The 27,346-nt window shown below is 44.8% G+C and overlaps 1 protein-coding gene and 1 long non-coding RNA gene across 2 annotated transcripts in view; one reads left to right on the top strand and one right to left on the bottom strand.

Annotated features, from left to right (window-relative positions):
• glra2 (glycine receptor, alpha 2) overlaps positions 1-27,346 on the bottom strand; it is a 224,434-nt gene that overhangs the window by 106,295 nt on the left and 90,793 nt on the right. The window contains exons 4-6 of the mRNA XM_078559347.1: positions 19,276-19,499; positions 6,225-6,307; positions 5,412-5,549 (exon numbers count right to left, since the gene is read on the bottom strand). Of these exons, the coding sequence (XP_078415473.1) occupies positions 5,412-5,549; positions 6,225-6,307; positions 19,276-19,499 (445 nt within the window). The remainder of the gene's footprint in view (positions 1-5,411; positions 5,550-6,224; positions 6,308-19,275; positions 19,500-27,346) is intronic.
• LOC144691340 (uncharacterized) overlaps positions 14,164-27,346 on the top strand; it is a 378,016-nt gene continuing 364,833 nt past the window's right edge. Inside the window, exon 1 of the long non-coding RNA XR_013579108.1 lies at positions 14,164-14,250. This is a non-coding gene — a long non-coding RNA (uncharacterized LOC144691340). The remainder of the gene's footprint in view (positions 14,251-27,346) is intronic.

Raw genomic sequence — 27,346 nt, 5'->3', positions numbered from 1 at the left:
CTGTCAGGAGGGAAACTCTTGTCCCTAGAGATGGGAGGAGGAGGCAACTGCACCTCACAAAGAAAGCATAGGAGGAGGTGGCAGCACCGGTCATCAGACATGACGTGGTGCGGCACACATGGGTGCAGTGCCACAAGAGGTTCAATAACCTGCTGCGCTCAGCAAGGGTGAGTACTGTGTTGGCATGGATCAGTGTGCAGAAGCATTAAGGGTTGGTTATCCCCCAGTGGAGCTCTGGGGTGTTAGAGTCTGAGTGCCAACTGTCAATGATGCTGGGGCTAGCCAAGGGGGTGAGCCCTGGCTGCTTGGACTGAGTGCCTTGTGGCTTGAGGGCCACAACTCAGATGTGCCCTGCGAGGTGCTCCTCAGCTGGAGCTGGCCAGGCTGCAATGGCGCTGCAGGTAGGGAGTGGACTAATCAATGCTCCTCTGCCCTTTCAGGGGAAGATGAGCCATAACCAATTGGAAAGGTCACGTACAGGTGGAGGCCTGCCCAACCTGCTGCTGCTCCGCAGGTTTGAGCAGGACACCCTTGAGCTGGAGAGCCAGCATGCTACCCGTGTAAGCAGTCGTGGAGAGGCCGGGGTGTCAGGCGAAAGTAAGAGTCCAATGCATAGAGGTGAGAATTTCGGATTGTGAACCATTCTAATGTAGTCTCATCATTGATGGGAGCCTCGAACCTGGAGTTCCCATTGATCACTGAAAGACGATGGCACCATGATGCAGATCTCCATTGTCTCACCAGGGTGCCTGGCATGCACAGTGACAGTGTGAAGACTTTAACTATGACATGTCCTTGTTCTCCCTTAGATTTGATGCTGGGTCGAAGGCAGATGATGAGCCTCTGGAATCATCCATTAGGCGGCAGATGCTGGACGTCCAGTGGGATGTGCGGCAGGATTCGGTAGAGATCCATGAGGGTCTGCCATGGTCTCCATTATGGAGGAGTCCATGCAGAGCATGAGCACTGCGCTGACCCTCATAGTCGAGCGCACTGCATCCTCCATTGAGGGAGTAGCGACTCTCATGGAGGGACAGCTCCAGGGACAGAATCAGGGGTTCCTGAGGTTGCGCTCGGACCAGGAAGCCCATACACAAGCAATGACCTCAGGTGGTCAGTGCCAGTGTGGGAGATGGATGAGGCACCCAGTATCCCAGCTAGGTGCCCATCCATCAACGGTGAGCAGAGAGGTCCAGAGCGACCTCACGTCGGCGCAGCAGCTGCCTGTCGTCGCTGTGAGCTCCTCTCAGGGTGCTCCGGATGAGGGCAGCAGCTCCTCCACCCCTCTGTCAGTGACCGTGGCATCTGATGAGGCTGCAGTGATTGGAGAGATGCCAACTGTGGAACTGGCCACTCCCTCCCAGGCGGGGCCAGCACAGGCTCCGCTGGCCAGAGGACGACCACCAAGGTCATCAAGGCCAACAGGACAGCAGAGTCAGCAGGCTGTCTCCAATGCCAATGCCAGTGCCAGTGAGAGGGTGGGCACCAAGACGTAGTACTCATAAATGTAAGTTTAAGGTACCATGAGCACAAGAGGGACTGGTCACGGGTGATCTTCTGTTCAGTTATGTTTGGTTTATATGTTTACTGGTGTGGACATCAACGCCAGTAATGGTCATGTCAATGTGATTTCAATGTGACAGTAACATTAAATTTGCTTTTGTTGTGAAGGCCTGAGTATGCTTCACCTTTTATTTTTGGTGCAGGTTATTTCAGTACGTAATGGGTGGCTCTAAACTTTATTGCACAGGCACTGAGTGGACTTTGGGTTCACATGACAGGGGCATTTCAGACACCCGGGATGGAGGCAGCAGCCCTGGCATGAGGTGGGAGTGGCTGTTTGGCAGCCTAGCTGAAGGAGTGTTGGATCACAGCGTCCTTGGTGTCCCTGCCTCCTTGGAGGTTACAGAGGTCTGGCTCCATGCCCTCAGCGTTCTCCTCATCGTGCTCCTCTCCTGAATCAACACTGGATTCATCCTCTGTGCAGCTGCACAGTGGGTCCCCCCTTTCCAGTGCCAGGTTGTGGAGGGTGCAGCATGCAACCACTATCAGGGACACCCGCTCTGGTGGGTATTGTAGTGCACCCCCGAATGATCCAGGCATCGGAAGCGCATCTTCAGAAGATCTATGGTTCTCTCTATCACCGCCTTTGAGGAGGCATGGCTCCTATTATAATGCTGCTCTGCCTCTGTTCTTGGATGGCGGAGAGGCATCATGAGCCACCTTCTGAGGGGATAGCCCTTGTCACCCAGCAGCCATCCATCCAGCCGGGCTGGAGCACTGAAGAGCCCCGGCACCTGGGAGTGTCTGAGGATGTAAGCGTCGTGGGAGCTGCCTGGGTACCTTGCACAGACTTGTAGAATCAGCATCCTGTGTTCACACACTATCTGCACGTTCATGGAGTGGAAGCCCTTCCTGTTGACGAAGGCATCCGGCTCACCCGCTGGTGCCTTGATGGCCACATCTGTACAGTTGGTGGCACCCTGGATGCGGGGGAACCCGGCAATCGCTGCAAAGCCTCTGGTTCACTCAGCCTGGCTGGCCTCGTCCATACGGGAATGAATGAAAGTCAATACTCTCCTGAACAGAGCTTCTGTCAACAACTTGACGCAACTGTGGACAGCTGATTAGGAGACTACAAAGATCTCCCACTGACCCTTGGAAAGAGCCAGGTGCATAGAAGTTGAGGGCCATTATGACCTTCAGAGCCACTGGCATGGGGTGTCCACCCACACAGTCGGAGGTGGCCTCTGGCCTGATCATCTGACAAATGGAGGTCGCTGTCTCCCTGGAGAGGTGGAGCCTCCTTCAGCATTGCACCTCAGACGTATTGAGGTAGCTGCATCACCACCTGTAAACCCTGGCAGCAGGATAGTGTCTTCTTTGCAGCCCCTTCCGCCTTGGACTACCTGCTGACCCTGTGCCCCTTGTGCCTGCGTCTCTCCTCCCACAGGTCCCTCCCCTGGAAGCTGCATTGGGACATCCGGCCTCCTCTCCCTTCTGCCCCTCTCTTCCCCCTCAGAGGCGGTGCCTCCAGTGGAGAGCATAATCCACATTACCAGGGTAAGGGAAGGCTGTCTGATACCTGGAAGGGTCCACACGGTCTGAAACCTCAGGGGGCCTTGGAGACACCAATTAGTCCTGAAATGAAGCCTGGAAATGCTGAGAATGAAGCCCCGAACATAGACAAAGCTGCCAAGTACCAAAAAGCAACCAGCATCAAACTATCTCCAAAACTCCTCACTACTCACACCGACAATGCTGCTGACCCTTTTTATCCAGCCCTTGGATGAGGTTTTTCAAATTGTCGGTTGCCCACCTACCCGTTTTGCCCATGCAAAATCACACAGATAACGTGAAATTTTGGTCAGTTACCTTTTTAATCGCCTTAACTGGCCTCTTAAACGATGGCGGGTGCAGCTCCGACACCTGTGCGCGCCTGCCGACTATAATATCGCACGAAAGCGGGATGACGTTGGGACACTCGCCTGACGTCATCTTGTGTGATTTCACGCCCGATTGGGTCGGGCGCACACCCGCCCGATCAGTGTAAAATTCTGCACATGAGAACATTCTCTAGAATTTTACAACTATTGGATTAATTTTGAACTGTAGGGGTTTAATGACACTGGACCAGTAATCCAGTGGCCCAGGCTTTGGGGACATGGGTTCAGGAAGCCAGTGAAATTTAAAATTCAATGAATAAATCTGGAATTAAAAGCTAATCTCAGAAATAGTGACCCTAACAACTATCATAGATTGTTGTAAAAAAAAGCACCTGGTTCTCAAGTGCCTTAATCTGCTGTCCTTACCTGGTCTGGCCTACATGTGACTCCAGACCCACAGCAATGTGGCTGACTCTTAACTGCCCTCTGATCCTAGCAAGTCGCTCAATTTAAGGGCAATTAGAGATGGGCTACAAATGCTGGTACTGCCAGTGATGCCCACATTCCATAAAAGAATAAGGAAAAAAGTCGCTTTTGTTATGTATGCAAACATGCCAGCCAATTTGCACATGGATTCCATGAATGGCAAATAAATAAATGGCCAGTTAACTGGGTATCCAGAATTACTCGAACAATAGAAGTATAATTACCCTGTGCCCATTACCAAACAAACTTTTTTTCATTTGTTCTTGGAACATGAACGTCAGTGGCAGAACCAGCATTTGATCTGATCTAAAGCTGAATGGAAAGATAGTTATAAATTGAGGGCCGGGTTAAACATTGTGATGACCAGCCTTGGAGTTATGGGGCTGCACTTTCCTCATACGGTGGTTCCAACAGATGGACCATACACCCACACAGACCTTCAACACCACTCTTTCCAAGTCTTTTTTCCTGGTTTTGTGATCAATACCACTCATGACCAGTGGGAATCTCTTGAGGATTTCTGCCACAACGAGGGACCTCATCAATGTTAGTGAGGAAACGTGCCGGAGCATCACAAGATGCGGTACGGGGCAGAAGAAGCAGATGAACCCCAAGGATGCCATGAGCTGTAGCTGGTGAAGACCTCAACCCAGGCCAGTGAGTCACAGGGTCAGAACGCAGGGATTGGAAGCCTCTACTAGCCTCTCCCTCTCCACTGCTGTACTTTAGGGACATTATTTCATTACTCTGGACAGGCAGGAACAAGAGATGGCAGGAAGGAAGTGGAATGGGAGATCAGATTTCACTTTCCTGCCCACTTTGTACATTGACACACAGCAGGCAGTTTAATAATGATCAGTGGAGTCCCCACAGGGGCGAGGGGAAGAAACATGAGGTCAGGATAGGGAGGTGGGTGTAAATGGCCTCACCCTCTCATTTTCCTGCCATTTTGGGGAGGGTAGAAGAGGGAACTTCAGTCCCAGGGAATGATAACCAGCAACACAACAATAAATGCATTACTTAACTATAACATTTGAAGGGAAAGGAGATAGATTTGATGATTCATTGCTCTCATGCAACGAGAATGTATCAAGGATTGAAGGTTGGTGGTCATGATTTTTGTCCATTCAGTTGAATGGAAGGGAAATTGTGCAGTGCATGCATCTAGTCCCAAATACTTGGTGTTCACCCACATCATGTTCCGACAGCGCTAATTCCAGTTTCAATGTGGGTCGCTCAATTATACAGCAGGAAATATTTAATAAATGATTCATTTTGCTTCCTGGGAGGCTAAGAGTTACTCTAGGCACCATGAGCAGTAGCAGCATAAATGTATGAAGAAGATTTCCTCTCTTTGATATTTCTATCGATATCATTCTTAAAGAATGGATTTAACATTTTGATCTAATTACCAAATGGAAGAGACCTTCACCATAGCATTTATGACTTAATTAAACATGTTGACCAGACAAATTCTTATCTTCACAAGATGAATTCCCATTAATAGATTCCAATGTTCCAAAGATGAATCAGGCCTACCTGTATTATAATGCTTTGTGCAATATCCTAGTTCCCTCTCATCCTTTAGAAGAAACTGTGGAAGGGTCAGCCCATCTGCAACCTGCACCGGCCCTTCATCCAGCCACTCAAAAATCAGATCGTTCATTGTATATCCAACTGCAGGCCAACAGAAAGGTATCAATGAACCCAGCAAGATTCGATTAAATCAGCAAATGACCTTGATGAACCAGTTTGATGAAGCTCATTAAAAGATATAAAGTAAAGTAATGGAAATGTAGACTGGCTTACTGAAGCTTTATCTCTGATGTCCAATGATGACAGGCTTTCATGGATCTGGAGCATGGAAGATGTTCAGGGTGTTGGATATGGTCAAGGACACAATGGAAGTGGTCGGAGACAGATGTAGGCCAAGCATGAAGAAAATCTGGCTGTATTAGTATTGAATTGACATGCTGTATTAACAGTGAAGTCAAAGACAATAGATATTGGACTGAAGGTTGTTTGGATGATGTATAATTAAGGTGGCAGCACATTAAAGAACATATTCATTTACCTCTGAGGTTTTGCTCATATATTTCTGACAGAGACAATTACTGAAAGGACTTTATGAAATAATAATGTCTTGGAGTTCATGAACCAGAAGATTTAGTTTGCAAATTAACATGAAAACAAAATACAGTGGATGGCTTTGGTTTATAACCTATGAATTAGAAATAGATGGCATGATTAGCAAAGTTTATGAATGCTCTTATTATTATACTGTTAGTAGGTATGGTTCATCAGAGGCTGAAATGAGACTTGTGTACGTGTACATGTAATCCAGTTACTCACAGCTCTCTAACTGCATCGCGCATGTTTGTACATCCATTGGAAAATTTTTCAAGTCCATTGGACAGGATAATGTTAGCGTCAGCCTGAGAAAAATAGGTAAAAAAAAAAACAGATAATGTTTTTCAATACAGGGGACTGGAAAATACTTCGATTTAGACATGGAATTGTCATCTATCTCATTTTGAATTGTGGATACAGAAATTTCAAATATTCAAACCAGACATCAAAGAGTTAATTTTGTAAGATTTCTATAACTGTGTGGAGCCTTGCAAAATGAAACAGCTCAACAGGAATAGGCCTATAGTGTTGCTGACTCATACTTGCCACTAGCGAGACTCCATGCTGACACTGTAGCCTTGTAAAATTAGGCCTCAGAAGCCTAATTTTTAATCCAAAGTCCATCTTCTGCTTTTACCACTGACTCTCAAGGATTGGAGACATTAACTATCTCAATTCATGTCTGGTTTTGTGAGAATCCGACTGAAGCCACTAGTTTTTCACATTTGTGATCTGGATCCCAAATTCCAGGTCACACAGATGGGTTGTGAGGGTAAGAGAAGTAGCCTTTTGTTTGCTGGTTGTCCCAGGCGAAACGCATTTGATTTAATTTGAACACAGTCCTTTAAGTAGATGAGATCATGGTACAGAATTACCTATTATTTAAAGACAATCTTTGTTGGTCTCTAGGGAAGGAAGAGCTGAGCATAATTTTCACTGTGATGACAGAACACACAAATAAACAAGACTTTTGTGGCTCATTAAGGTATTTCAGTTCAAATTACATTATTTTGCAGAACATGGAAAATCGGTTTGCCACTTAAGTTATCTTTTCTCATACAGACAGTGCTTGATTATAATTCAATCTTACACACAGAGGTGATAGGGTAAGAAAAGGAATCATCATGCTGTTTCAGAAGGCAGTATGATCAATTTTCACAGCTGGCAAAGAACTGGCGGGCACTGTCTGGTCTTGTCAGCAGGAGGCCCAGGCCGTATAGAAACCTAAGGCTTTTCTCATTCCACAAGCAAGCAGCGCGCCCCAAATGTGCATTCCACTGCAGCTCACTGGCACCGTCCACTGCAATATTTGCTGCTCAAATGCCAAGCAAGTTGCAGGTAGCATCTGGGACAGGAGGGAGAGAGTGAGCACCAAGATGGGTGAGCCTGAGCTGGAAGGGACCTGGAGTGTGGAGCCACGAGGAGCAGGAATCTATCTTTCTCCTGGCTCCACAAAAAACATAACACAAAAAAGAAAATTCTGGGCTGTTCTTGGAACATCACCAGTGCTCCCTTTAACACAAGTGTCTTTGGCCACTCACCTCCATTGGAAAGAAAGTGTGTGGGACTTGCTCTGCCCATATTGCAGTATTGAATTTGCATCAAGGCCTTACAGGAATCAAAGCAAATTGCTCTGGATGCTTAAATAAGCCTCCCACCTAATTCAGACGGACACCTGGGTCACCCATGTAAAAACTCTGGGTCAAAGCTCATCAGCTAGACAGGAGCAAGAACAGGATGGTAAGTGCAGCACTCCAATTGTAGTACCACCACCAGGTGGACCAAGATCAAATTAGCCCTAATGTTCTTTTGAAGCCAGTGTTACGGAGATATTATTGGGGCAGTGTGAATTAGCTCCATATTCTTCTGTTATAATTAATTGCTGGGAGGAAAGGGACAGCATGAGTGCTTGGTGCAGAAATTAAAAGAGAAAGTATCTCAGAATTGTGTTGAAAATATTTTGGAGGACTCCCAGTATCTGGAAAGAGAAAGCGTGCTAATTTTTCCAATGCAGTCCATTTATCATAACACTTCTAACAAAGACTTTACATTCAAAATACTAACTCATCTTTTCAGATGCTGAGGGCCTACCATATACCTCCAGTAATTCCTGTATATATTTGATACATATATGTTGCCCACTCAGTGTTTTTATCTGTGCCGCAATAAGTAGAAAATTCATTGAACAAGTCTTATTTTAAAGAACAGTTTAAAATTTTCATTATCGCTTGATAGAATTTACTAGAAAACATAAACTGGAAACAAAACAAAGGCACATTCAAAGGTGGTAATTATTCAATGAAAACATTGGCTCTTTTTCTGGTATTTACTGTCAAGCTCTGTTATACTTTAGTGTAGCCTAATGAGACTCAAACAATACCATGTCATTTTCTGCTTTTAAGGGAGCAGATGTTAGCCTTACTGCCTGATGTTGCGCCCTGGGCTAAGTTTTTGTATTGATATTCATTAAAAGTGAGGCACATAAGCTGAACTTCTTCAACGTCTGCTTCCCATATCCAAACTCACACAAAGCCTGGCTCTTTGCCCACCAATGCCACAGTTTTAAAATTTTCATCCCCATGTTCAAATCCCTCCATGAACTCGCACACCCCACCATCCCCCGCCACTGCACACCCACACTCTCCCCACCCCCTCCCACCGCCACCAACCCTACCCTCTCCACACCCCATCTCTGTCACTTCCTCCAACCAGCAGCCCTCTAAGATCTCTGCGACCTTCCAATTCTGGTCTTTTCACACCTTCCATTTTAATCACCCTACCATTGGCAGCCATACCTTCAACTGCTTAGGCCTGAAGTTCAGGAATTCCTTCCCTAAAGCTCTCCGCCTCCCTTCCCCTCCTTCCTCCTGAAAAGCTACCTCTTTGACCAGGCATTTGACCACCTAACATAATATCTACTTATACAAGGTCAAATTTTGTTTGATAACATTCCTGTGAAATGGCTTGGCATGCTTTATTATGTGAAAGGCACTGTGTAAATGTATGTTGTTTCTGTAGATAAGTTACTTAGTGCTGTTTGAAAAGGGGTGCTTCCTAACAAATGAAGAAGTTACTGTACGAAAGACCTTTAAGTGAGAAAAATAATTTCTAGCTTTTTTTTTTTAACTTTCTTCCTCCCCTTCACTGCGGTCACTCATATTGCAATAAAACTCAATGAGTGCTTGGGCATCTCACCCGTGACCATTTCTCACAGGTGAAATTAGAGTGAGGGTCAGTAGCTATATGGTCACAAAGTGCATCACTGTCATGAAGCTATTAATGTATATAATGTTATTGGAAATTTTTTTAAAATAGAGGTTTAGTCTGTGAGTGTGTCTTGATTGGATTAAAGCCAGCTAGTCTGGGTGCTTTGATGTGTAGTAGTTTTGAGATGTAAACAGAGGTAGAGGTACATTTGCATTTTGTTGAATAGAGCATTCAAGAAGGGGAGTGAAATCTTGCACCTAGCTAGGAGATACCTAGCAATATTACTGCTAAAGTAATTATACTGCTAAAATTGGTACTATAAAAGGGGTTTTATCATTAGAAGAAGTGGAGTTCAAAAGGCCTGGTGATACAATGAGAATTTGCATTCAAAGAGAAAGGATTGGTATAACCTGAGAGGGTTTTGTGTGTGGAAGTCAGAGGCATGTAACATCAAAGCAGCTGTAAACCTGGATTACAATCTGAAATTGGAATCCCCGACTGAACTTTCCCTTCACTGGTTTATCTCGGAACCCCACCACCTCAGCTGAGGTGAGCTAACTTACCACAGATCAGATAAAGAACCTGGGAGCCTGCTGATCTGCATGCAATGTGTTTACTCACTGAGCCTTTTGAGGGAAGTTGTATGAAAATCAAGCCAAAAGATAATTAAGTGTGAAATAAACACAACATAGGCTACACTGAACATATTTAGAGTTAGCATTTATTCAAAAATCAGTCAAGAACTAATTCCTCATAACTATTGTTTCATATTCATCTGCCAATGCATAATACAAATCTAAAATTGGACTATTAGAAAAAAATTATCAATTTGTTCACCATGACATCAATACTAGTTTGACACCATTACCTGTTTGGAGAAGCGTGGGGTTGATAGATCCAAATTATACTGCTAGCTCATTTGCCAAGAAAATGCAGCTTTGTGTATCCCAAAAAGCTGTTATATGTTAATTTTAACAGTAGGCTCTACACTAATATTAAAAGAATTCAATGTGTAAGTCTAAAGCTATCCTGGAGATCCCCTTGTATAATTTGCCTAAATTCCATATGAACAATTGCATGCACCAGTTCTAATACATATTTTCCATTGATGCAAATTGAAATCCCTTCACATGGCCCATGTATAGCAGAACTGACAATGCAAACTGTGGCTCTAGACACAGTGAATGAACTAATAACCATATTTTATGGACATACATATCACTGGCTTGACAATAGCATACTATAAGAGAGTTCACAAAGGCAGTCCAGTATTTCATAAGCGTCACATAAGAGCGAGATTGCTTTTTGCTCTGGTGGTTCTCAGTGAGATGAAAAGCTGACAATGTTGGACTGAATACCAATGAATGAAAAAACAACACAAGAGTATCTTTGAGTCACTGTTACACCTTATACAACAGAATCCCCTCACCTCCAATACTGCCCAAGCAATCTCTTAAAGTGAAAAGCATCTAATGACAAGCCCTGATTAGTAATTAAACACGAGTAATCTAGATACCGACACGCTTTATGACCGAGTGCAGGTATATCATTCGGAAATGTTGTACCTGGGATTTGAGGCTTGCTTTACTTTATGGTCACTGGCTTTGAAATGAAAAGCATGCCTATAAAGAAGCCAATATGAACAGATGTGTATTCTGGCAATACTCCAAAATGTAGAAATGTCTGTTACCAGTGAGATATTTACTACTAAACAGATGCCTCCATTATATATTAACCAAGTAACAGCAATGCGAGCTGCCAATGTCACCCAGCTAAGATTTTAATTCATTATAAATGGTTTCAGCCTTCAATTTTAGAGATTACTTGACATTCACAGACCTGAAACGAATGACCACAAGAGAAAATGGTCACTAATGCAAGGTTCTTTTAAGAGACTTGTTAATATCACCATCATTAATTTAATGTAAATGGTAGTAAAATGGAGGCCGCCAAATAGTTTTATGAAAATAATGACCTTTCTATATTCCAGGATTCGTTTACCACAGTGACATTTAGCAACTTGTCAGTGGCATGAGTCTCACAGAAAAGCAACATTCAAAGACATCATGGCTTATTTGCAGCGACTCTGTGGAAATATCAAGGGCATTCATCGTTATCTGATAATTTGGAACTAAAGGAAAAGGTTTAAAAGAATATAATGATGCTGGTCAAGTACTATGATTTTAGAGGCAGCAATAATGATATTATCTGCTATTAGTATAATTATGCCACTAATGAAGCTACACAAATAAGGCAATAATGCATTCATTTGAAATCAGTATTCAAAAAATTTACTCTTAATGTTCTGTGCCACATAGCATCCAGGTTATGCCTCTGAAGATCTCTGGAGGCTGTTAACGTGAGATTAAGGTGATATTGTTCATCAGTAAACATCCTTTGGCCCAATACTCCTGAAGAGTTTTGTCCACTGTATTATATAATATTATATAAAAAGCATGATCTTACTCCGACTAATTATTTAGCACAAATTCAAACAGAAGAGCACAAGAGGATGGTGGGAGACATTCTAGGTTGATTTGCCTTGATTTTAAACTCTCATTCTTATTTTCAAATCCCTCCATGGCCTCATCTGCCACCCCCATCCCATCACTGTAATCTCCTCCCTCTCCAAGACCCTCTGAAATATTTGCGCCCATCTAATCCTGGCCTCTCAGGCATCTCCGATTTTAGTTGTTTTGTTATTTGTGGTCAAGCCCTTAGGTACCTAGGCCCTAAGCTCTAGAATTCCTTACCTAGACCTCTCCATCTCCTGGCCTCTCTTTCCTCAGTTAAGACACTCCTTAAAACCCACCTCTTGGCCACATTCTTTGCCATCTGCCTAGTATCGCATTATGCGGCTTGGTGTCAAACCTAACTTTATAGCACTCCTGTGAATCACCTTGGGGGCTGTTCTATTATGTTAAAGGTACTATAGAAATACAATTTGTTGTTGTAAGTCTTACATAAAACATTGGAAAGTTTTGAGAGACATTTTGCTTCTATTACACAGTAATTTTGGTTACTTGGACAATTTCAAAGTGCTAGTAGTGTCTGTAGGCTTCTGACAACATATCCTTCACACCACCGAGGTCCTTTTAGAAACTCCGCTCTGAACAAGAGTTGGAAGAGGTGACCAAGAAGCATAGAGGCTGAAGTGACAGGGAAAGCAAATACAAGGAAGCACGCTAGTAGATATACTAGCCTCTCAGAGTGTATAGACAGATCAACATATTTGAACTTCTATGAGGAGCAGTGTGAAAGGAAGCTGCAGCAGACAAGTATCCAACTACCACTGCTAGCACAGCAATGTCTGCTGTGGTCAAGGCCACTGCATCCTTCAATTTCTTTAAGTCTGGCTTTATCCAAGCTGCCACATGAATTATCAGGAACATCAGTTGGCATATCACTGTTAGCTTGCTAAAGAATTGCAATTTCTTCAGGTTTCCAATGGGTTTGTGGAAGCAGCAGGGTCTAGCATTTGCTCAGGTTTCAGACTTCCCCCATCGCTGGATACACTCTGACTGCACCCACGTCATTTAGCAGGCTCCATTAGAGGAAATTACTGCCTTCATGAAGTAAAAAGTCTTCCACTCCATTAATGTGCAACAGTGTCTGATCATCAGCAACACTTCATGCAAATCTGTGCCTGTTCTTCTCGAAGCAGCCACTGTGCTTTTATATTGTCACACTCCTTCCCGCTGCTCCCAACCTTTACCCCTGCAAAACAACCTGGCTACTTTCGAGTCACTGACACTTGACTCATGACTCCTCTCAGGAATCCATACTCAGTGGCTCTACAATCACATCCATGTCTTTATAAAGCTCTCATCGGGCAATAGTTCCACTGGTGTCGTCCTGCGTTTCTGCTCACAAGGAATGTCCCATGTGATAATACTTTGCTGCATAACTTTGCTTTGCAATGGGAAAAACACATGGAGCCAACATAAGATGAGGACCTTCAGCTTCATGAACAAAAGTACATTGTTGGCATTGATGATGATAAGGAAGCTGGAAAGGTGCAACACTTACCTGTAGTCAGAGCTCTGAGCAGCATCTCATGGAAGAGTGCTTCAGTTAAACAGATCACATTAACATTAACAGCTAGGAACCAGCATTTTTGTCAATCTTTCCACCTTCAAGTGCTTGGCATCCAAAGAAAGGTCAGCATTACTATCCATGCCAGCTTACAAATTTCCTTCCCATTGTAAGACTGCCCCAGTATTGGAGTGTGACTCCCACTGATCTGCATGAGGGCTCGGTGGAGGAGATCTGTGGCCATTTGAAGCCCCTGTTCATTCAGATTGTCATCTTGTTCAAGGTGAAGGAGATAGTGGAGGCCAGATTCTGCATGACCCCAGTATGAGTATCTCTGGGAGATGCTGCTGCTAGTGCCAGAGGCTGGGCGGAGCTTCAATATTCATTGAGATGACCATACCCTCCATGAAAGACTGAAGAGCATCAACATCTTGCACCAGGATCCCACACAAGTTGGTAGTGAACTCCCCCACACTCTCTGACATGCTTCAGCAGCACCCCCTGGTAGGCAATCTAATGCATTGAGCAATTGAGATGCACAGAAAGCATCTTTATGTTAAAGGTTGGAATCCTGAAGTCTGTATCAGTCAGCGGTGCATGAGCTGCCTACTCAGGGCCGAATGGCCTACTCCTGCTCCTAAGTCCTATGTTCCTAAGTTGCCCTCCAGTGAGATTTTTTCCTGGGGTGTCATTTCTACCTGTGCTCACTCCTGCTCACTTACGTGCAATGCATCATCCAGTGCAGACCCATCAAACTCACGTGCTGGGAACGTCCTCTGGAAATTCACCTGCTCCACTGCCATGAAAATTGGCAGAGGTTCCATGGAAACTCTGGTTATGGGCCAAGACACCTGCCAAAGTCATAAAAATAAAAACAAAAAACTGCGGATGCTGGAAATCCAAAACAAAAACAGAAATACCTGGAAAAACTCAGCAGGTCTGGCAGCATCGGCGGAGAAGAAAAGAGTTGACGTTTCGAGTCCTCATGACCCTTCAACAGAACTGAGTAATATTAGGAGAGGGGTGAAATATAAGCTGGTTTAAGGTGGGGGAGGTGGGGGTGGGTGGGGGGAGAGAAGTTGGGGGGGCGGGGTTTTAGGGACAAGCAAGCAGTGATAGGAGCAGATAATCAAAAGATGTCACAGACAAAAGGAACAAAGAGGTGTTGAAGGTGGTGATATTATCTAAGAGAATGTGCTAATTAAAAATGGATGGCAGGACACTCAAGGTATAGCTCTAGTGGGGGTGGGGTGGAAAGACTGACAGGGCATAAAAGGTATAGATTTAAAAATAATGGAAATAGGTGGGAAAAGAAAAATCTGTATAAATTATTGGAAAAAACAAAAGGAAGGGGGAAGAAACGGAAAGGGGGTGGGGATGGAGGAGGGAGTTCAAGATCTAAAGTTGTTTAATTCAATATTCAGTCCGGAAGGCTGTAAAGTGCCTAGTCAGGAGATGAGGTGCTGTTCCTCCAGTTTGCATTGGGCTTCACTGGAACAATGCAGCAAGCCAAGGACAGACATGTGGGCAAGAGAACAGGGTGGAGTGTTAAAATGGCAAGCAACAGGGAGGTTTGGGTCTTTCTTGCGGACAGACCACAGGTGTTCTGCAAAGCGGTCGCCCAGTTTACGTTTGGTCTCTCCAATGTAGAGGAGACCGCATTGGGAGCAACGAATGCAGTAGACTAAGTTAGGGGAAATGCAAGTGAAATGCTGCTTCACTTGAAAGGAGTGTTTGGGCCCTTGGATGGTGAGGAGAGAGGAAGTGAAGGGGCAGGTGTTACATCTTCTGCGTGGGCATGGGGAGGTGCCATAGGTGGGGGTTGAGGAGTAGGGGGTGATGGAGGAGTGGACCAGGGTGTCCCGGAGGAAACGATCCCTACGGAATACCTGCCAAAGTCACTTCAGCAGCATTGGAAAAAGCTCCAAGGAAATACTTCAGCTGGTGGGTCTGCCAGGGTCAGACAGAGCACAACCAAGTAACAGCACTTCTTCCAGAGCATCCTCTGCTTCAGTGCATGCTGCAATAAACTCAAGATACCTAATGGACTTAAAAAGAGGGGGCAAGCTCAAGGGCTGGCACACAGAAGTAAGAACAGCAGTGCAATATGCCACAGAGTGGCATGTTGAGTGTGTTACTGAGTTAAGTACAAAGAGAGAAGGAAGGCAAGATGCCCATACATGCTGCTGTGCTTGGCCTCCAGCCTCATCGTGTCAATGCTATGTGCCCTTTCCCTGCCAGTTCTGTTGATAGTAGCATCCTCCATTGGATGTGAGCATGCAGACTGAGGCAAGATTGTTCTTGTACATTCCCTTCTGCGCTGTGAGCTTCTACTGAGGAAAAGTGGAAGTGCGTTGGTATGTCCCCAGTTGGAGAGTTTTGAAAAGATGTGAGGCAGCTTAGCATAGTCTATAAGATGAGATAATTGTAATTGTAGGCAGAAAGGAAAAGTAGTTGTGAGGCTGGTAGCAGATCCTAAGTGTGACAGTGCAAGCAGAAGAAGGGGCTGTGGAATGACCTGCTGTGATTTCAGGAGAGCCATGAGAAGCAGGAGAGGGGGAGATTGCTAAATTTGGGGCCAAACCAGGACATTGAAGGACTGAGCAGAGACTAAGGGAGAAATTAGCCTTATTTTGGCTGTCCTGGTGAGGTCATCAAATTGTTTTCTTTGCCTGGCCCTAGTACAATGCAAGCAACACTGATGCACTTTTCCACCTCTCTATATTGTTGTTGGCAACATTGCAACAGTGGCAGTGCCAATCAGAAGGGAAGGTGATCTCCTTCCTGCTACTTACTTACTCCATGAGTGCTTCCATGGTGCCATCAGCAAATCCTGGAGCCCTGAACGATATAATTTTGCCAGCGCATTCAGAAAATCAATCAAAGGCAACATGAAAAATGTGTCACCCCTTTAAGAGGCACAGGCTTTCTTTATGCAATGGCAGCCCAGTCATATTTCTAATCCTCCCAATCAGTGAACTACTTAAAAGGGAGTGTAATTAATGCAGGCAGCTTGCCAATTGCATTGTAAGCAGGTCCGACCACAACAATGGATTTGGTTTCCTTCCAACATCATCAGGCAGGCGGAATGATTCTCCCACCTGTTATACATTCAACAGTGCTATCAAGCACACCTGCTTAGCAATAACCTGCTCACCGACTGCCAAGTTTAGGTTCTGCCAGGGCCACTCAGCTCCTGACCTCATTACAGCCTTGGTTCAAACATGGACAAAAGAGCTGAACTCCCAAGGTGAGGTGAGAGTGACTGCCCTTGACTTCAAGGCAGCATTTGACTGAGTGTAGCATCAAGGAGCCCTGGAAAAACTGGAGCCAATGGGAATCAGGGGAAAGCTCTCCACTGGTTGGAGTCATACCTAGCACAAAGGAAGATGGTTGTGGTTGTAGGAGGTCAGTCATCTCTGCTTCAAGACATCACTGCAGGAGTTCCTCAGGGTAGTGTCCTCGGCTCAACCATCTTCAGCTGCTTCATCAATGACCTTCCTTCCATCATAAGGAAAGAAGTGGGGATGTTCGCTGATGATTACACAATGTTCAGCAATATTCACAACTCCTCAGGTAGTGAAGCAGTCCATGTCCAAATGCAGCAAGACCTGGACAATATCCAGGCTTGGGCTGACAAGTGACAAGTAACATTCGTGCCACACAAGTGCCAGGCAATGACCATGTCCAACAAGAGAGAGTCTAACCATCGCCCCTTGACGTTCAATGGCATTACCATCACTGAATCCCCCACTATCAACATCCTGGGGGTTACCATTGGCCAGAAACTGAACTGGACTAGCCATGTAAATACTGTGGCTACAAGAGCAGGTCTGGGGCTAGGAATCCTGCAGCGAGTAACTCACCTCCTGACTCCCCAAAGCCTCTCCACCATCTACAAGCACAAGTCAGGAGTGTGATGGAATACTCCCCACTTGCCTGGATGAGTGCAGCTCCCACAACACTGAAGAAGCTGGACATCATCCAGGACAAAGCAACTTGCTTGATTGGCACCACATCCACAAACATTCACTCCCTCCCCCACTGACGCACAGTAGCAGCAGTGTGTACCATCTACAAGATACACTGCAGGAATTCACCAAGGCTCCTTAGACCATACCTTCCAAACCCATGGCCACTACCATCTAGAAGGACAAGGGCAGCAGACAGATGGGAACACCACCACGTGGAAGTTCCCTTCCAAGTCATTCACCATCCTGACTTGGAAATATATCGCTATTCTTTCACTGTCACTGGGTCAAAATCCTGGAACTCCATCCCTAACAGCACTGTGGGTGCACCTACACCACATAGACTGCAGCAGTTCAAGAAGGCAGCTCACCACCACCTTATCAAGGGCAACTAGGGATGGGCAATAAATGCTGGCCCAGCCAGCGAAGCCCACATCCCACGAATGAATTTTAAAAATCACCGTTTTTTTGGTATATTTTAGATGTCTAATATATCTCTGAGCAATGTAGTTTGTTTAAAATACTTTTAAAACATCTCAGAACTTACAGGATACACACACATGATCTGAGCCAGAGCCCCAGGTATTTTCTCTAGAAGCTTCTCTCAGTATTCTTAGCTACTTAGTTCCATCCACATGCTTAAGCAATCAAGTACAGTGACACAGAACAGAGAACCAGCCAGCATAATCAAACACAGATCAATCAAACTATTGAACTGTACATCACGCACTGCTCAGCTGATCTGTGCTCCCCACAAAATGTAACGTCTTTGCATTCCTGTGAAAATGGGCAAAATGTTAACTAGAGCCTGGGAGATGATTTCCCCTATATGTCAGACACTTGGAGGTTAATAAGCCTTTGTGTTAAATATCTCCTATGATTCAGCCTTTGAAGATCCAAGTTGATTTAATACTAATTATTACTTCTTGCTTGCCCTCATCAACTCTTTCACTCCCTTTGACTTATTATTCTGTACCTAGCACCAAACCACATTCCACAAAAGCAAGATCATTCTCATTAATAACCGAATATAGAACTAATTTCTCAGCAAATTTACTTTTGTGGGAATGTTAAAGCGCTAGTTTCATTCTTGGGCAAAACATGGCACTCAAAATAAAAAACTTGGACTTTACAAGAAAAAATTACAAGGTTCTTCAAGATCATTACAAAATCATGATAATGTAACTTGTTTGATCATATGCTCAATGATAAATAGCCTCAGCATAAGCACGTTGGCCTATTTAGTCCATGTGACATCACTAAACAGACTCATCATCTATTAAATCTATCCGAAAATACTTTCAGGTTGGACATATTTACTTGAATCTTTGAATATCACTCCAAGTATCATCACAAATTTCACAATTGACCATGGCTCAGGGCAGTTGGGAGGCCCAAATCACCCTCACATTTGAGTCACATTAACAATTTGCCAGTGAGCTGTGGACACAACAACTAGGCACTCTAGAGGTAGTGTTCTGATTTCCTGTGGCAGAAGATCGGCTGACTGACCCATGCAGCCAGCCAACAGATTAGGCCTGCTGTGTTGGCGGAGTGACTGTTTGGGGGATAGGTGAGAATGGGCTGAATGTGGACTGGGAGATGCTTCTCCTGGTCCCACCTCCCTTTTAGGAGAGGCCTCCAGTCAACCCTTTAAGGTCTGTGAGTAGGCAACACCTGGAGGAGTGTAAGTGGCACTCGCCGTGCACGTTTCGTCCATTTTTCCTTCACAGTTGAAATCCGCATCCTACAACAGACGTAGGACCGCCAATTTGCATATCTAAACAGCCACCCACCTGTTTAGGACAGAGTATTTGGTGCCCATTTAAAGTCAATTCAGGCTGGCAAGCAAGTATAAAGGCCCCCACCAGACTTTTAACTGTTGTTGGGCCATTTTTAAGGCCAACGGTTGGAAATTTCCCTCAGTGGCCCTTTATTTTGTATAATGAAAAACACTGGAGCAATTTATAAAGCTAACATCATCTGAGGCAGCCTTGGTCAAAGGGTTCCATCAACTATGTAAGGAAATAGTATAAGCTATAATGGAAAGCCAATCTTACCTTATACTGTACAAAACAGTTCCATTTTTAAAAATGCGTAGCAGTTTGTTGTCTGTTGTCACTTCATGAAAGTTGGCACCCTTTTCATTAGCAAAGAACAGATCAGGTTTCCAGATGGAATCCAACATGGATGGATCCAAGTCTAAGGAGTCGTCTGGGTACTCGCTGTAGGCTAATCGTGGATCATTCCACGTTTGTCGTAGGAATATATTCACTCTGTAGTCCTAAACAAATGCGAAATTGTTTTAAAATGGTGCTAATCGATCGTGTTTGTGTTTCCATTTGAAGATAAAATATGGTTGAAGGTTTAAGCACTGTAGGCGCCACAACAATGCAATCCTTGTTATGATTAATCCTTATTAAACACCCTCTTTTTTTTCTGGGTTTTCTTTCCAATTCCTTTTAACTTTTGATACCAAACCATATTGAGAACTGCTGGGCACACTCTTGGGTTATTCGAGCTCAATAAGTGTTAAAGTAATAAAAAAAGGACCACTTCTGCATTGAAAGAACCAGTTATAACACGAAACAAGATTTGATTTATTTAATCATTTTGAGGCTTCTTTTCAATTCAGAACAAGGGCGGTTCACTGCAGCATGAACAGTGACTTTTTAGTGATAGTGTTCAATGCATAAGGTGTAGCCTTGAAATGCACAGTCTGTAAAAATAATCTAATGCTTTCCCACATTTCAGTGGCTTCTCTCTCACTAGTAAAATCTCTAATGTTTCACTTATGATCTACTAATATAGCAAAGCTCTGCGTTTGCTAATACTGACACATAAGCTTATTTTGCAGGCCAATTGAGGAGGAGGGGATCTTATTCAAGCAATGCTCCCTTCATTCTTTCATGGGATGTGGGCATTGTTGGCTAGGCCAGCATTTGTTGCCCATCCCAAATTGCCCTTGAACTGAATAGCTGGATAGGCCATTTCAGAGGGCAGTTAAGAGTCCAACCACATCGCTGTGGGTCTGGAGTCACATGTAAGCCAGACCAGGTAAGGATGGCAGATTTCCTTCCTTAATGGGTTTTTACAGCAATGATAGTTGTCATGGCTACTGTTACTGAGACTAGCTTTATACTCCAGATTTATTAATTGAATTTAAATTCCACTAACTGCTGTGGTGGGATTCGAACCCATGCCCCCAGAGTATTAGCATGGGCTGTTTGATTACTAATCCAGCGACATCATCGCTATGTCACAATCTCATTGACTATTGTTTCAATTCCAGGGGTACCAAGTCTCCATCATTTATTAGATTTATTGGACTATTTTAAATCAGGCCCTTGCTGGTTTCCATGGCCCTACTGGGTGTGTAATAATATTGTTACCATACCGAGCACCTGTATTCCTCCAACAGTATCAGCACCATCATGCGATTCACTGTTTTAAAGCACTGCACTTTACAGGCATCCCTTTTGAAAGTAATTTATACTTTTCTAACATGTGACTTGGCATTAAAATTCCTGGAGTTGATTCATAAGCATGAACAACATCTCCAACCACATTTATACCTTGCAGTACTGTACACTTCTCTTTCCAGACAAGTTATATAGAACTCTTCATAAAAGTTAATTAGGTTCTGATGTGACAGGAGCTCATTATCTAATGATGCTAAGGTGGCTGATAAGGTTTGTTACATAATAATAGTCAATTCAAAAAGGATTCAGTTGCATAGACATTTTGTGATGTTTTGATGTTTATATAGTATAAAAATAGAAGCGTTAAGTATTATTGTTAATTTATGGAAATTAATTAGATGATAATTGTGAAACATAGCATATTTGTGGCTTTGTGCCTGTTCTGCGAACCTCAAGATGACTATTTATTTGTAATGGTTTTAATTTTATTTGATAGCATTTTTCCAATGGAAATGGATCCAGTAGTGGCAAGCTGCCATATCGCTTGACCACTCTGTGACTACTGTGCCAACAAACCTTTGGGTAAGTGATATCAGACTTGATTTTTGTTTGACAGCGCCAAATAGGTTTAATCGCAATTCAAGTGAGTGGATCATATGGCTCAAAGAAACATCTTGCAGGTGGGTGGTTAAAGAACAAATGTCATCTTTTGATGTCAGACATCATAATTTGCTTGTTGTAATCTCGAGAGTTCTGCTAAAAATTGTCAATGGAAAGTCTGTCTTTGCATAAACTATTGTTCATTGGTCCCTGCACGTAATGCCTAGGATGCAATAATTACAAATAGGTTAAGATAATAACCCTTGAAGTTAAGTGAAACTATGAATATAGACAATTTTTAAACTTTGCTGTATTTTCAAGCATTTATTTTCACCTGTATATTTTATAAAGCCATTCTACATTTCGATTGTACAGTGCTTGAGGGAGGATTACATTGAAGCACTTAGGCTCCTTGACTTAATTGGATTTGTATTAGACTGATTCAGGTTTAAGGAATGAAGCAATTTGTTTGCTCTTGGTCCTTGTTGGGTCCAAGAACACCTTGAATCATTTTTTTTAAAAATACACAAAAATAGAGTTTAAATACTGCTGTATAATTATCATTATTGACCAAGCTGGACTTCTCAATCCATCATACTAATATTCATGTATCCTGTGTGTAAATTGCATTCCCTGATATGTTCTACACAGCTTAAATCCAAATAAAACCTAAACTAATTTAATGAAATGGAAATATCATGCAAATTTGGAGATGCTTTACTGTTTTTATGTTTTTAATTAGATTTGATTAGGTTGGATTATTCAAGACATGATCATTTTAAGGTTCATTAAATAGTTGGTTTTAGTCACATCTACAGTCATATTGTATAATTCCACCTACACCACCAAAGCACACACACATTTGCTGCATAATGCCATGCTAATAAGGATATGACTAATGCATAGGAAGCCAACTGGTTACAGTACAAAGTTTTGACCAAGTCATTAGGTCTCCGTTAAATCAGTCAACTTCTTTTATAATTTGTTTATCCCTTCCATTTTTCTTCCCCTCCCCCCTTCACTCAAAGGTATTAATCCACAGGCAATGTTGGGCCATTTGGTACCATTTATCACATCATGGCACAGAAAATAAGCAAGCCAAATACTTAAAACTTCATTTGTAATAAAAGGATTGGGGTGTTGCAGTGGGTCAGACTCTGGCCTTACATCTTCATATCACTCAGCCACTCTAACAGATCTAAAACATTTGACTGTTCCTTTTTTAAACTTAGGGCAAAGTAACTTTAAACTCACCTACATTAAACCCAACCCAGTCTGATAGCTTCCACTGGCTATAAGGTTATTAAGTCAAACATATTTGTGTCCTCTCAATACGTAAGGCAACAGCTTAAAGCTCAATTGATTCAAATTGATCTAAATTGGCTGTCTCAATCAATTGACCACAGTATAAGTGGCTTGGGAAATGATCAAAAGTCACAGCTGTGCACCTAACTAGGGGCTTAATGCACAACCTATAAACACTGTGTTACATACATGGCCTGAGAGTGCTTAATGTTTTAAGTGGCTGCCCAAAATAAACAAAACAACATTATCCCATTTAAACAGAAAATGTATGAGCATATAAATAAAATTAAATTAGATAGAAAAAAGTAAAGTTAATATAATTAAATGCAGGATAGAAAATGGAGAAGATGAGAGTGGAGGAACAACAGACCATAGGACAGGTGAAGTATTCTTTTATTTAAATAGTTTTGTATTTTTCTGTATAGGGTTAATATATTAAAATAATAAATGTGTTGTTGACATTTAATTACTACTGTAACATCAATCTTATGCATAAAGCCCAGAATTTTGTGGAATTTAGGGTCAATAATTGCATTGAAGAAAATTACAACTTTTGAATAAGGAGAAGCAATTTTGACAGGGCAGAAAAATACAATGCTGACATCGGAGATTTTTCAAGAATAGGACAGCCCATTGAAGTACATGTGTATATATTTTTGTGTGTGTAAAAGAAGTGCAAGTGTAATTATTTCAGCATCCTTGATCAAGTAGCATGTTTACATATGCAGTGTGTATAGTTTATGCTCTGCTATTATGTTTGACAGTTTATCTGCACACTGAGCTTTTCCTTGAATTTTAGTTTCTCCCCATTTAACATACGTTAGGTTTCTGCATTATTCTGTTCGTCAACATCTACCTCCATCTGCTGCAACTAAGCTCAAATTCCAAGGTAGTAGTGGTCCCCATTTATGTTTCACTAAACCCTTCACAGTCCGAATTGATCCCTTGACTGTCAATCAAAGCTGCTTGATCTGTCTTACCAGGTGTTCATTCAAGGTGTTACACCGTGGTAATAGTCTAATTCAGGATTAAGTATGTTTAATACTGCGTGTCCCATCTGCCTTGTGTCTGCTGTTAATGGGCTGTTTTTACTGGCATATATGTGGCATAAACAAATGTTACGAAGAGATCCAACTTCAAAAAAGATGCGGCATACAAAAACAAACACATTCCGTTACCACCCGAAGGATTAGTAGATCCTATGTATAAAAAGATAAATGAATAGATTCTAACAATTTTGAATTTCACATTCTTTATAAATTTGAATTGATTTATTCAACTCCTTTGTGATGCTCTCAATTACTTTAGATTTTATTTTTTATTTTACGCAGGCAGGTTATACTCTGTCTTATTCTGCAAAAAGTGGAACTAGATCCCTTTCTGACCACAAAGGTTATCCTAGGATCTGAAGCCTAAGCCACTCAAGAGTTTTGCTGTTAGTGTGGTGAGGAAATTGGGAATGTTGAAAGGTGCTTGACCATTGCAGATTGCAGCCCAGCAACAGTCTCTTAAAAGTGATTTCCAAATGTATCAAAGAGTGGTGACACCCGGACATGCTGATCTTCTTGTCTTCAACATATTACACTATTAGGAACAGTAATTTTCAATTTATTGGACAGAGAAGTTAAATTAACCCTTTATTTGATGGGTAAAGTTAGCAGGCTGAGTGGTGTGCAACTGTTCATTTACTTCTGGGACCTGGGTTTTGTATCTACTCCAGACTAATGGGACAACAATCTCATCCCTCAACGGATTAGAAAGGTCTACACAAACTGCAATTGAACAGTCTCACCATAGTGCCCAGGGGGTATCAGACCACAGCATTAAATCCTTACACTTCAGCATTAATTGGATACTAAACTGACAAGCTCTTCAGATAAACCTGGAGGAAAACTGATGTATGAGTGTTCACAGCAGAAAGCTTCTGAGGCTGGGATTAAGTGTACTAATGAGACACAGGACAGCTGGCTTAATTTTGCTTTTGATATTGCCACATCTGATCTGGGAGTGCTTGATGCTGACACTGGAGTGTGGGTTATGGGAGATGTTCCTCTTTTCAGTATTCAGTCACTCATTGAAAATCCAGCAAGCGCACTGCACTTCCACAGCACTAACACACAAAACCAATAAGAAAGTTAACAGCTAAGTAAAAACTTTAATCAAATAATTCCAAAATCTTTAAAATGTTCCAGATTTTCTAAGATATGAACATGAAATAAATTGTTTTATAAAGTGAAGGTTATCAGTTGTACCTAATACTCTCAAAGATACTTAGCAGGAAAGGAATGTAATAATAATTATGGGGAGAATTTTCCCCACGTCGGGCAGGCTGACTGGGAGCAGGCTGTGCGGGAGCGGGCTGTCTGGGAGCGGGCTGTCTGGGAGCGGGCCGTCTGGGAGCAGGCTGACTGGGAGCGGGCTGTCTGGGAGCAGGCTGTCTGGGAGCGGGCCGTCTGGGAGCAGGCTGTCTGGGAGCGGGCTGTCTGGGAGCGGGCCGTGAGGGAGCGGGCCATCTGGGAGCAGGCTGTCTGGGAGCAGGCTGTCTGGGAGCGGGCCGTGAGGGAGCGGGCCGTCTGGGAGTGGGCCGTCTGGGAGCGGGCTGTGAGGGAGCGGGCCTTGTGGGAGCAGGCCTTGTGGGAGCAGGCCTTGTGGGAGCAGGCTGTCTGGGAGCGGGCCGTCTGGGAGCGGGCTGTCTGGGAGCAGGCTGTCTGGGAGCAGGCTGTCTGGGAGCGGGCCGTGAGGGAGCGGGCCATCTGGGAGCAGGCTGTCTGGGAGCGGGCCGTCTGGGAGCGGGCCGTCTGGGAGCGGGCCGTGAGGGAGCGGGCCGTGAGGGAGCGGGCCTTGTGGGAGCAGGCCTTGTGGGAGCAGGCCGTCTGGGAGCGGGCTGTCTGGGAGCGGGCTGTCTGGGAGCGGGCCGTGAGGGAGCGGGCTGTCTGGGAGCGGGCCGTCTGGGAGCGGGCCGTGAGGGAGCGGGCCGTCTGGGAGCGGGCCGTGAGGGAGCGGGCCGTCTGGGAGCGGGCCGTGAGGGAGCGGGCCGTGAGGGAGCGGGCCTTGTGGGAGCAGGCCTTGTGGGAGCAGGCCGTCTGGGAGCAGGCCGTCTGGGAGCAGGCCGTCTGGGAGCAGGCTGTCTGGGAGCAGGCCGTCTGGGAGCAGGCCGTCTGGGAGCAGGCCGTCTGGGAGCAGGCGGTCTGGGAGCGGGCTGTGCGGCGATCGGGTCTGCGCCACCATTTTACGTGGGCGGGCCAATATAGCCGGCCCCGTGTGTTTGCCGGTTCCCGGGGACGGCAGGAGTGGGCGGGCGGTGGCAGATCAGCAATCACTGCCGGGTCCAATGGCCATCCCGCGGCCTGTTTAAAGGCCAAGCGGCAGCCGCACCACGGCTGCTGTACATGGGCCAGAGGTTGGGGTTAAGGAGTATCCAGGCTGGTCATGCAGGAGGGTAGGGCGGGTGGTCAGTGTGTGCCCAGATGAGTGCCTTGCTGCCCTCGAGGAGGTGGCAGCCCGGCGAGAGGTGCTCATCGCCTAGGACGGGAGGAGGAGGCCATCCCTCTTGACCAAATGTGCGTGCGAGAAGGTAGCGGAGGTTGTGAGCTCCCACGACACGGTGCGGCGCTCATGGATCGAGTGCCACAAGTGCTTCAATGACCTGCTACGCACGGGAAGGGTGAGCAGTATGTTGGCATCGTTCACTTCACCCATCATGTACCCACCCGGCGCCCCACCCCGGGGCCCCACCCATGTCTGAGTGACCTGAATGCAGTGAGTTAGTGACGGCCTGTGTCCTTAGCTGGGCGGCCCAGCAGAGATTGCCTATACGTTTGTCAGCCTGAGAGGGTTGTGATGAAATGTGGTGGAATGACACCCACATGACTGTGGCGGGGGCAACCTGGAGGATCTGCACCCAGGCACAGCGCTCAAACTCCAGGACATGGTGAAGTCAGGGTGATGACAGGGTGGGAGGAGATGTTCAAAGTGGCGTGGCACTGCTGCCCTCTGTCTCCATGTCATTGTGTCTCCTTCCTACCACAGGTTCAACTGTGTGCTCCCAAGTGTGATGAAGGCAGCATGTGGCCAAGGTGTGGTGGGGTGGGGGGAGCAGGGAAGGACACACCTGGCATATTTGTGTGAGTGCCAGCCAGCAGCGGGGCAAGAATGCACTGCACCCCTGCAATGGCCAACTGGGTTAGGGGTGGACCGGCCACCAGGAGATTGATGGTGCAAGTATCACTTATCAATGCTCTTTCCTCATTTCCGGGAGAAGAATTCTCACAACACCGCCAAGCGCCTGAGGACAGGCAGTGGGCCAGGCGACATTTTACCGCTTAGCTGTTTCGAGCAGGAGGCCCTCGACCTGGAGAGGCGCCACGCGCTCAGGTCCACTGGAGCCGGAGAGGCTGGGGTTCCACAGGCAGGTATGTCTGGCCAGCACTCACATCACCAGTAGTCTCCCAACATCCATGACAGTGCTGATTGTTGAGTGAGTGACATAAGCAAAGTGGCTTGCCCATTGCGTGTGGAATGATGAGCGCGTGATGATCCAGGGGACAGGCACATACATTGACATTGACCGCAGGCTAACTGATCGAATTTCCTTACCCTTCCTTGCAGCATCAGCGGCACACGGCTGGGACCCAGAGCAGCGGGGACCCCCGCTGACACCTGAGGGCCATGAAGTTACAACATCACAAGTGTCTCACCATCTCTGCCAGGCGGGTACCGGTGCAGATACTGGCACCTCGGTGGGCATCAGATCTTCGGCTAGTGTCCCGGGGCACAGCGGTGAGGGCACTTCACAGTCGCATGA

Source organism: Cetorhinus maximus, chromosome 16 (genome assembly GCF_964194155.1).
Source record: "Cetorhinus maximus chromosome 16, sCetMax3.hap1.1, whole genome shotgun sequence".
NCBI lineage: Eukaryota > Metazoa > Chordata > Chondrichthyes > Lamniformes > Cetorhinidae > Cetorhinus > Cetorhinus maximus.
This window is presented reverse-complemented; position numbering and strand designations above follow the sequence as displayed.